The sequence below is a fragment of the Neophocaena asiaeorientalis genome, unplaced genomic scaffold (assembly GCF_003031525.2).
Source record: "Neophocaena asiaeorientalis asiaeorientalis breed wild unplaced genomic scaffold, Neophocaena_asiaeorientalis_V1.1 scaffold49, whole genome shotgun sequence".
Classification (NCBI taxonomy): Eukaryota; Metazoa; Chordata; class Mammalia; order Artiodactyla; family Phocoenidae; genus Neophocaena; species Neophocaena asiaeorientalis.
The window spans coordinates 2,286,367-2,298,383 of NW_020172456.1; the positions used below are offsets into that span (position 1 = coordinate 2,286,367).

General features: G+C 47.9%; 1 protein-coding gene across 15 annotated transcripts in view; it reads right to left on the minus strand.

Moving 5' to 3' along the window:
- Positions 1–12,017, minus strand: part of ADCK1 (aarF domain containing kinase 1) — a 151,229-nt gene that overhangs the window by 73,947 nt on the left and 65,265 nt on the right. For all 15 annotated transcript variants that reach the window (XR_003002239.1, XR_003002235.1, XR_003002234.1 and 12 more), the window contains one exon: positions 9,311–9,469. Coding sequence is in view for 1 of the 15 variants with exons in the window: in XM_024737759.1 (XP_024593527.1) it covers positions 9,311–9,469 (159 nt within the window). In the remaining 14 variants the exon portion in view is untranslated. The remainder of the gene's footprint in view (positions 1–9,310; positions 9,470–12,017) is intronic.

Genomic DNA, 12,017 nt, shown 5'->3' on the forward strand with positions numbered 1-12,017 from the left:
GGGGAGGAGGGGTGTTCCCAGGATGGGGGGGGGGGGGGGCGGTGTGGAGAGAGGGAGGGACACAGAAGGCACCTCTCCTGTTCTTCTATAAGCCCTCCTGTTGGTGTTCAAAGTCGGGCCTGGGGAGAACCACTGATAGATCCTCCCAGTAATTCTTGGTATAGTCCTCTGAGAATCCCCATCTCTAGCCCTGGCTAGAGCAGAAGGACAAGGAACGAGAACTAAAGAACCATGGGCCTATTGGTACCAAGAGACCTTCCCCATCTGTTATGGACTTAATGCTTATGTAGCCCCCAAATTCATATGTTAAGCCCTAACCTCAGGGTGATGGTGTTTGGAGGTGGGGCCTTTGGGAAGTAATTGGGTCTAGATGAGCTCATGAAAGTAGGGCCCCTGTGACAAGATTAGTGTCCTTATAAGAAGAGAAAGAGAGACCAGGGCTCTCCGCTTCTTCGCCAGGTGAGGACACAGGGAGAAGGCAGCCATCTGGCTACAAGCCAGGAAGAGGCTCCTACCAGGAACCGAATCAGCTGGCACCTTGATCTTAGACCTCCCAGCCTCTAGAACTGTGAGAAATAAGTGTCTGTCATTTAAGCCTCCCAGTCTATGGTATTTTGTTATGGCAGCCTGAGCTGACCAAGACACCCCCCAGTCTATCCAGAAGGCCTTCCCGAGCCCCAGCTATGAGGCTTGTCTCGTGCTTCTGCTTGCCCTGGTCTATGATATGAGGTCCAAATGAGTCCAACACTGTAATTAGGTTCATGCAGCACAAAGAAGTAAATCTAAAGTAGGGCCGTTAACTACAAGGCATTCTACAGCTTTGTTTCTAAATCCTATGTCCGAGGCAATGTACCAGACGCCACTCTAAAAGAATCATCACACAGGGTTATTATACTCAGTTTCCCCCAAACCCTTTTTAATTACATTCGGCTGCAGTCTAATTTCCTTTAAGTCTTGTCTAGTCTTTCAGGGGCTAGACCTGTGACCTTATGATAATCGATTTAGTTTATGTTTTGTTTCTGTTTCCGTCACACGAAACAAGAAGGAAGAGGTGGCAACAGTGAGGCCCAGGCCGCATGTGTCAGAGCCGGGCATCCTGTCTCATCATCGTGCCCTCAGATGGCCCTCAGCTGTCACCAAAGGGGAGGCAGAGCTGGTGCACAGGAAACAGAAGCACCTGCCCAGCCCAGGCTAAGGGCACACCTGTCATCCGAGGCACCTGAATTCCAATCTCTGGGCTCTGAGTTCAAGCAAGAACCCTCTTGGGTGTTTTGCTCCAGCCTAGATTCCAGAGCTTCTCACCCAGGAGGGACAAGGAAGGAGCCACAATGAGTCTCACTCATTTGTTCAGTCAAAATGTACTGATTACCTTCTTGGTAATGACTTTGGACCAAGGTATACACAGAGACCCACATGTAGCCCAGTGGAGTCTATACCAGGAGATGAGGCTTCTGGCCACACAATAACTCCTCATCATTTGTATGGTCACTGCTATTTGTGAAATTTTTGATTATCATTAATTATCGTTAATATCCAAACAGCACTGAAAGGCACTTTAAAGACTCTTCTGTTACTAATCAATTATGTGATTAGTCATTACTAGTACTATTGATTATTATTAATACTTAATGTCATGAATCATAAAAGCAGCCAAAAATTGTATTGATTGATATTAACTGCTAATAACTAATTAGTAAACTAATTCATAACCCAAAAAACGTTGCACTACTCATAAAACTGGTCTCAAAAGCATTCTGTGGTGGTTGGCATGTCACTTCCTTGGTTCCTTTAAAATGAGAGGGTCTGTTTGAATGGAAGTCAGGGGTTCTTAGCTTTATAGGACACCAGCCCCTTTATAGGAAGTCACCAATTTGAAATTTTGATGCCCGCTATGAAGCCCAGAAAATGTAAATACTCCCATAATTTTGTACATAATTCAGGGGGGTTATCAACCCCTTGAACTTCACAGTGGGTGGGGAGAGGGGTCAGGTTAAAACCTGTCTGGTCCAAGTCTAAAATGGTTTGGGCAGCTGTCACTTTAGACTGTTCTTGGCTTGGGAAAATAAAATAAAACTCCTCAGTTTCACCTTCTGTTTTTATTCAATTCCGTTCTTAACAGCCTGCCCTAAGTAGATTCAAGTTTTTCTTTTTTGACAACACATGCAATCAACGAAAATAAAACAGGTGTTGTTATCAATTTGACTTTTTGATTTTTCTCCCAAATTTATCTTCTCCATAAAATTCTTCCAGCAGCCAATTTTCCACCAGTGCCTAGCACGTACTCAATAACCAGCAGATGTTTACTGAATATTCACATGAATGAATGAGTGAATGAATAAATGAACATTCCAAAAGGTTTGCCCTCTCCCCAGAAATAATTATATGTTCACATGTGCATTACCCAAATGCATTAAGTTTTTATGCCTCTAAGATTTTGGTGGAGAAAGGACTACCTCTGAACTTTGGGGAACCACGGTTTTACGATGACTGAGAATATTCTACTTGATTTGGAGTCTTGTTAATCAATCAAGGTATATTCAACAATTAATACTTCCTTCAAGGTAGAATAATGAAATCATTCTCCTATAAGGCTATTGGCTCACAGTAGGAAAAATAAATTATGAGCCACACAGAAATGTAATAGAAAAATTGAGAGTCACATAAAAGTTTGAAAACTAGTGACTGCTATTTATAATAGCAAAAAAAAAAGGGGGGGGAATTATCATTATCCAGGCATAGGCAGTGCGCTATGAGGCACTTTATATACATGCTCTCATTTCTTCCTCTTCTTGTCCATTTCACAGAGAAGGGAATCAGATCCAAGAGGTTAAAGCATTTCTCAAGGTCACATAGCTTTTAATTTCAAATGCAGGACTTGGACCCACGTGTTGGTTTTTTTTTTTTTTTTTTTTCACTTCTTTATGCAGCCCTGTCTCAGGCAATACAGTACAGGACAATACAACAGGAAGCTTGAGATAAGGCATAAAAAGAGCTTTGTAAACTGTAAAATGCAACTGAAATTCGAGTTACTGCTATCAAGTTATTATATATTATAAAAGAAATAATGTTCTGTGGAAAAGCAGGACACTAAATGGAACGCCTACACGGATCTGAACTGGTAAAAATGGATGTTCGACAAGGATCGAAAATCAGTTCAGAGTGATGCAAATAGCTTACCATTCATGGGGTTAATCTTTGTTCTGATAAGTTACTAAAGTACATACTTTTTAGAAAGCAGAATTACAGGGTGAAGAGAAGTTTCCATGGGATGGTCTACATCTCTGGGGCTTTTAAAAATGTATTTTAAAAAAATAAAATCAGCTGTTGGATTCTGTGCCAACACAAACATTACCTAGCCACCCACTGTTCAATCAACACATTCAGAAAAGAAACAAGATGACAGACAGCATGCACTGAAAATGTTGTTCAAAAAAAAATCAAAAACATAACTGTCACAGGTCTTTACTTTTAGAGTCCCTTGGTATGGGCTGGATGACATCAAATGGTGACTGGATGGGATTCTGGTGCTCAGATCAGAGAGTTCTACCCTAATGCTGCAGAGCACCTTGGGGACAGGTGGTACATGAAGGGCAGGGAGCCTGGCCATGAGTTAGATTCTTTAGGGGGTGATAGAGCACGGGGGTGTTCATCATCAATTTCAGAAGCTTAAGGGATAACAGGGAGTGATACAGGATAGTGCTATTGGGACCTGGGAATGATGGTCTTACTACTGCCTCATGGGTCAACTGAGTCCTACCCTGTTCTCAAATGGTGAGCGTGGCAGTGAGACCCGGCCTGCTAAGCTCCCTGCTATCGTGGGCAGGCAAGAACTGCTGCAAAGCCAACCCGCCAGCAGACAGACTCTGCCTTGTCAGTCCTCCCCTTGCTGCTGAATCACTGTTCCAATCTCTGGGCCCAATTAGTCTGGCTCTGGACAGCCACTCAAATCAATAAGAGTCACTGGCCACGCATCTAGAAGTAGAGTTGCCCCAACTATTAAAGGGACAATATCAGGTGATAATGACAAAGCTGAAAACACCCTTGGCTGTGCCTTTCTCTTTTGTGCAAAGTCACCGACACCATCAAGTTCATCACCATTTACTGAGAGTCAGTCTCTGTTTCTCTAGCGCTGGTCAACAGCTATCACCGAGACCATCCCCTTCCCCAAGAGGAGGAGACACAAAACACCAGGGTGGCACATGCTATTGGGTGCCAACTTCCTGGCTAACAGAACCTCAATTTTCTGCATCTTTCTTGTCCTTCAAGGAAGGCAGGCCTTAGCCTGAGAAGGCAAACCATGATTGGTCTAAGCCAATCAAAGTGGTCCCAATCCTCTTGCCAAGACTGATTCAGTCTTGGGGATGTGGGCCTGCTTCTGGCCAATGAAAACTGAAATGAATTCTATTAAGGGGCTACTTTTTAATATGAGGGAAGAAACAGGCCCTCTCTGGCATCTGGATGTCATCCACTTGTAATAGCAGGAACCCCGCAGCTGTTTTGCAGCTATGAGGGGCACTACCTTAGAAGGACAAGCCAGGAAGCTGAGCTGGCAGAGTGGAAGACATAAAGAACCTGGGTCCTTAAAAACCACACAGAAATGATGCATTAGTCAACCTTGAAACAGCTGACCCTACTTCCAGATGTCTTGTAATATAAGATAATATAGGTTACTATTATTTATACCACTTTTAGTTGGATGTCCTGATACACGCAGTTAAAAGCATACTAACTGATACAGCTAGTAGCCCCCACCTCCTTATTCTCAAAAGTCTCATTTCTGCAAACCTCTATCCTTACAGCAGATATGTGTTTGGATTTACAAGCCCACTTCTTAAACTGCAAATATCCAGAGGTTAAGCCTATTAGCCACTCTCTCCTTAGTATGAACTACTTTAATCGGGTTTTCTTCCTCTCAAGACCAGGCTGTGATCAATCACAGGGTTGGAGATGAGAGAGAGACAATAGTGGGCAGTGGGAGAGAAGCATGAGGACACACAATACCTGGAATTGGCATGAAAAGAAACACCAGAAGGCTCTCCAGGAAAGTAGCTTTGCCTCCCCTCTGTCTCTAAGTTTCTGGTGGGTACGATAGCCCTAATGCCTCCTAGAAATCATTTTTTTCCTACCAAGCACACTGGAGCATGTGTCATTCCTAAAATCAAGGCACCATTTAGGTCTGGACTTAGAAAAAAATAGTAATACTCATTTCAAATATAAAACGAAATGAGCTTTCCAGTTGGCACCTCTTAGTTGTAAAGCAGAAAGGGTGACCAGATAGGACTTTTTTCCACCAGAGGTCAAGCCCAGCGACAAGGCAGTACCACTCTGTGCTGCTGCTAATGCTGGCGGTCCATGGAGGTGGTGACCTCAGGCCTCATTTCCAGCTTCTCTCCTGAAGGCTGTGAGCGCAGGTCTCTGATCTGCCTCACGATCCCAGCCCCAGCCACTGCGAAGGAACCACTCAGTGCTCTGCACATAGTCACAGGGCTGGTAATTTCCAAGAAAAGCATCTGATGCTTATCTCAGGCCGGAAGATGCCAAATTTTTATTTCTACCATTATTGATAGTGACCTTACGGCCACCATTACTTAGGGAGCAGTGAGGCTCTGAGCAAAGAAAAGACGTCAGCTGTCCTCCCAGCCCCAGTGGGTCTGCTGGCATCACCGGGCAGAGACAGGTTCCCAGCTAATGCAGGCATGGCTGCTGGGTCCCAGGACACCCAGGGATCCTCTGAGACTCACAGTGAACTTGCATCTATGGCTGTTCCATAGCTACTGACTGATGCTTCAGAAAACTAAGGTTTCCAGGTGGCTGCCCAATGCCACTCGGCAACCCCACTCCCGAGTCCCGGTCAGCTCCCTTTTCCACTGCACCCAGCAATATTCCAAACCTTCATTTCCCCGCTCAAGCCTCCATGCCACCTCCTACCCCCTCTTTCTCAGCAGATGGTCTTACCTCCTACTTCAGAGAAAAAATAGAGGCTATCAGGCTGGTACGACTCAGCTGTCCACTTTCCCCACCTTCCCCCTCTGCCCCACTCACTCATCTGTACCCAGCCTTACTACCTTCCTCTAGCCTCAAACAAAGGCTGCCAAAGCCCAATGTTTCCACCTGTGTCCTTGGAGCCCAATCCCTCCAGGCTCCTCCTAAACCAGGTCTATCAGTTACTTCCTCTCCTAAATCTCCAAGTCCCCGGCTCCGCTGCCCCTTCCCCATCAGCTACAGCCTGCCCCAGGTCCCCGCCGCTAATCCTGTGCTCTGCTCTAACCACTATGCTCACCCTCCCCCACCATCCATGGCTAAACATGAAAAGAGTAGTCTACATTAACCGTCTCTGCTCCCTGAGGCCTCAATTCTCTTCCACCCCACTCACCCCACTCTCCCTGCTCTTCCCAAGAACTCTAAGTCGCCAAATCCAAAATACTCTTTCCAGAGCTTCACAAATTTATGTTGCATTTGACAACATGCAGTAATTCTGACAGATTATATTTTCCAAAATGGCTGCAACAATACCTCCCACTCTAATGCTCTTCTGGAACCGTGCCACTCGCCCATCAGGAGGTAGAGTCTATTTCCCTGCCTCTTAAACCAAGGGGGACTTTGTGACTCTTGCTCTTACCAATAAAGTAAGGAAGAAGTAACCTGCGTGACTGCCACGGCTAGGTCATAAAACTATGATGTGCTTTCAGCCTTATTCTCTTGGGACACTCCCTCTTAGAAACCAGCCACCATGCTGTGAGGAAGCCCAACCAGCCTTGGAGAGGCCTTGGTGAGGGTCTAAGGCCCTGACCCACAGCACCGGCTGAGCTCCCAGCCAACAGCCAGAACCAAGTTGCCAGCCATGTGAGTGGGTCCTCCTGTTGCAGTTAAGCCACCCCAGCTGGCGCCAGATAAAACAGAGATGAGTCTCTCTGCCACACCCTGCCCAGGTTGCAGAGTCATGAGCAAAATACACGACTGGTGTTTTAAGCCACTGCGTTTTCAGGTGGTTCATCACGCAGACTAGTGGTTGTATCAGTTGGGATGCTAGATAACTGACAGTGCTCTCTTCTCTACATTGTTCTCATTGGATGTAGCTGCTCAGTCCTGGCTCTCCTCTAATCCCTCTGGCCATGCCTTCTTAGTTCCCTCCGGAACTCATCCTCCTGGGCATGATGCTCTCACAGCTCTTTCTTTGCCCCCTCCTTTTATTTTTACTCTATATAGCTTTTCTAAGTCATCTCAGCTACTGCCCCAGATTCAGCTCCCATGAGTCTCCTTGCTGATAAATCCAGAATCTGTATTTCCAGCCTGAAGTGCAGACCGACAGAGATCCTGATCTAAAACTGCTGACGGCAATGTCTTACAGAACATAGTTGCTCCGTCACCCACTCCACTTGCTCTGATATCCATCCCACCCCCTTAATCTCATAAGAAACTACATTCCCCAGGCTCCCTTACCAACTGGCTTCTAGCTAGGTTTGGTGGAATACAGGGGAGTGGGCAGGGGGAACAGGAGGAGGTGAAACACCCACTGCCTCAAACGGCATCTGTGGCTCCAACCCCAGGTGACAGGCCCGAGGTCTCTGATCCACTCCCCTCAGGTAGCCCCAGCACCTGGGCTCCAGGGAACCACCTCTTCTCCTTGTCCCTCCACCTGGAGGGTGGCAGTGGCTTCCTGCTATTGGTGACTATCTCACCATTCCACTTGGCTTCTCAGCAATTCCATCCCCTGTGAACTCCATGTTCTGTTTTAAATTCCCTCTGAAATACCTAGAGCAAGTTCTTTTTCCCCCCAACTGAATCCTGACTGATACACATCGTTAAAGGCACCTAAATTTAATCATTTAAGCCAGAAACTTACAATTTGTTTTCATTTTCATTCATACCAGTGTTTCCCCCCATCCCATGTAAAGCTGGTCACAAAGTCCTGATGATTCCACCCTGTGAATCCATGCCTCTCCTCCACCCCCATTACACTGCCTGGGTTCGCATCATCTTTTCTCTCTCAGACCAAGGCTGCAGTCCCTCAATTAGTCTCCCTGGCTACAGTCTTTCTGCCTTCCAATACATCCTCCAGACTGTCAACAGACTTTTATTTCTAAGGCACATCTGATCACGACATTCCCCTGATTAAAATTCTTAAATGGTTCCCCACTGACTACAGAAGAAAATCAGATGTGCTCGGTTCCACAGTAAATACGTACTTACTATGTATACCATTCTGCGCCTGAGCCTGGAATACGAGGCCCTTCATGTTCTGTCCTGCCTACCTTCCCAGCCTCATCTGCACCCACGCCCAGCTCGTTCCATCTGAACCAGCCAAAGCTCTCCAAGCACACCCTGCTCCCCTAAGACTCAGGGCCTTCGCACAGGCTGGGTCATCCTTCCCCTGCCCGGCTATCTCGTGGGTGCCTTGGTGAAGCCCCCCTGATGCCCCCAACATTCCAGGCACAGGGCTCCACGGCACTCTGCAAACACCCCTTTGACGGAGCTCACAGTCGAGGGCTGTTTTGTGTACAAGCCTGTCTGCGCCACTAAACGGGGAGCTCCCCGAAGATGAAGATGTGGGTCACTCACTCTTGTGTCCTACGTACGTGTTAAGTTTAGCCAAAGTGAGCTGGAAGAATAAACTAAGTGTCCAAAGTGAGGAAAGGGAACCAAGGAAAGGGAAAGAGAAAAAGAAGGAGAGGGACAATCTGGCAGGGTAGGCAGGCTGCTGACCTCCATTGGGGGTGCTGGCTACCGCCCAAACCCTGGTCGCTCACCCTTTTTCCTTGCTCCAGGCATGGAGCTAGAAAAGTCCAGAGGCACAGTCCCCACTACAGCTGTCCCAGGGCCATTTTAGGGCATACACGTTTTGTTCATTCAAAGCAAAGTATCAGGGAAGCAAATGTGCAATCTGCATAAATATTTCTATGTGATCTGCCTGTCATTTCCATATCCCTTGACTGACCATATGCTCCCTTTTGTTATAATTTAACAAATTAGGAAGTAACTTTTTCTACCCCCAAGGAAGTCACCTGTGGGTCGTCTCATTTCTACAATATCCCCGAGGTCTCCTTGGCCCCAGCAGCGGCCCACCGTGTTCTGAGACCACCCACAGACAGTTCCCAGGAATGAATCAAAAATCAAGCAACCTTGCCATGGGTCCCCTGGTCACAGCGCTGTCATGACACCTCCTTTGCGGTCTCAAGCTCTCCTCTTTCACTCTGCTGCTCAAAGGGCCACACTCCAAACTATAGGCCTTGAACCAGTTTCACTGGGACTGCCTGGATCCCAGGGAAATGTAGAACGAGTATGAAGGAAGGGGAAGGTGGAAGGCTCTCACCTCCATCAGAAGAATGTCCTTTGAGCTCTGAGCCTGCACCTTTGGGTGCTGGACCTTCACGGCCACCGTCCGCCCATCATGCAGCATCGCCTTGTGGACCTGGGCCAGGGAGGCAGCTCCCAGAGGGGTGTCATCAAAGCTCATGAACAAATCATGAATCTGTCAAGAGTGGAGAGAGGACAGAGCAATTAAGATGACTCAACTCAGTGAGAGGGGCCAGGAGGATGGGCCAGGGCCAGCACTGCCCAGTGCCCCCAAGACAGATTTTCTCCTCTATCAATTGCTTTGCCTGGGCCCTTTAGTGCCATGGAAATTCACACCAGCCACCAGGGCAGGGAGTGAGACAGAAAACACACGTGGAGGGTGGGTCTCATACCTGTGCAGGGGTACCCTGAGCACCTCCATTTAAAGCCAAAAAAGTGCCATCTCGAGTGTTCAGAACCATGCATCATCCACCTATTTAATTACTCACCATTGTGTCTCCGAGGCTCTCACATATGGGTACGATCAAAAGTTAACAGAACCTGGGCCCAGGGCAGCCCAAGCCCGGGGAGCAGATGGAAGACGTTCCAACCCCGCCAATCCGGAAAGCTCAAGGAAGCCCCGGCTAGAGGCTCCAAACCCAACAGCTACCACTTGTTGCTGCCTGAGCCTCAACATGGGTCCCCAAGTCCACTCCTGACCCAGCCACCTGGCAGAGATCTCTGCACACCAGAGCCCTGCTTTTGGTCTTCAGGTGTGATGCCACCCCAAGTACCTTGGGCAGATCCCTGCCCCTTCTGCGCCTCACTTTCTCTATGAAATGGAACATATACCCCTTACTCTTCCATCTTCTCTTCCCTTCTTCCTCCCCTCCTTCCCTCTTAGAAATGCCATTCCAATTCTCCTGAAGGAAAGGTCTGTCTGACTTGAGTGGTCAGATAGTTGGTCCAGATATGAATATTCTACCAGATGGGAAGAAGGGCCCCAAAAGCCTTTTGCAAAATTGTCCAGGTCTGAAATTCTCATCCCCTCCATTTCTTGAATTCCCTGTATAGCCTCACAATTCTGGAAAGGCCAGACATTCACACACACACGCATGCACGCACGCACGCACGCACGCACGCACGCACGCAAATGTGCATATGTATGCCACATGCCTCCGCTCCTTCTCACACCACCCAGGCTCTCATGCTGAGGTCCACTCAGTCCGTGCCCCTGCTGCCTCTCTTTGTCCCCCTTCGGCAGCAGCCACTCCATCCTACCCCTCAGCCCCTCTCCTCTCCTTGGACTTCAGAGGTCACACGACCCACGGCCACCACCCCATCCCTTTGTTTGCTAGGCTGCACCATCACTTTGCTAATCTCATCTCATAAATCACTCCCTCCAGTCCTGTCATCATTTTGGTAGCTTTCACTAACTCCATGCCATTTATCAACATCCTGCGGGGGCCAAAGGTCCAGGCAACACGGGAGGGGCCTACCCTTTTCTGTCACGGGAGATCGGTACAGACTGGCTTCCCATCCCCCTTCTTCCTTATTGGGTATTTATTTGTACCCCTCCTACTGCCCCCTTCCCCAACTTGCCTTTTTCCCTCCCTCGTGAGTTCTGGGCTCCCTAAGGGCCAGATTCTTCCCACATCATCCCCCTGAATCACCCTGGGTCTCTCCACACAAGAACGCTTTATCCTGGACCTGGGCTTAGACTAAGAACGAAAGGGCCGTCAGCCCTATAGCGCGTTAAAACATCAGCTCCAAATAGGCAGCAATTGTTTTCTGTTTTGTTTGCTGCTGACTTCCCTACAGTTAGAACAGGACTGGAACTAGTCAGTGCTAAACAAATATTGTTGAAGGACTGAATCCACTATTCTTTCTATTGGAGAGGGATTGTATCAACTCTTTCCTCCTTTTGAAATGGCTGGACCATCCTACTCCCACACTGCTACTATTCCAAAGGCCTCACACATAAAAGCACATGTCACGAGTGGGATTTACCTAGGTGGACTCCACCTGTTACTCCAGAGTGGGGGTGAGACCCTGGCCTGATCATTCAGAACCCTGGGTACCTCAGGCCACACTGATTACATCAGAGATTGACCCAAGTGGTCCAATCGGACTCAATTGCTTTACTTTTGCTTGAACTATTGTAGAAGTGCTTCTCCTTCTTTCTGCTCAACTTGAAGCTGAAAATTGAACTTGAAGCCTGGAGCTACCAGGGGTCACACAGTAGCAACAAAGAGGAAAGCAGAGTCAGGAGAGAGAGTGAACCCTGGTCACAATGGCTGAGCCCTGGGTCTAGCCGTGCCTGGATGCCCAACCCTATAATATCTTTCTTTTGCTGAAGGTAGTTTGAGTCGTTTTCTGTCACACACAACTGAAGGGGCTCTGACTGACACAGTGTGTTCTCAGGCCCCAGCAGGGATAGATGAAAGAAACCTGGGCATGGTGCCCGGTACCCCCAAGAGGCCAGTACATGAGAGTTCCATTTCCTTCCCACCCTCTTGCTGGGACTGGCATCCAGGAACCGAAGGGAGATGGAACTTCAGCAACATTCCTGTCCGTAACATAATGAGATCAACACCACTTCCTTGGAAAGCCTCTGGTAATTCCTGAAGGAGCACCAAGGAGAATGTTTTCTAGAAAAAAGCCGTGAACTCAGACCCTCACCTCCGGCAGCTAGGATGGGCAAGGGGACCTGGGGGTCATCTGACCCCACTCCCACCCCAAGC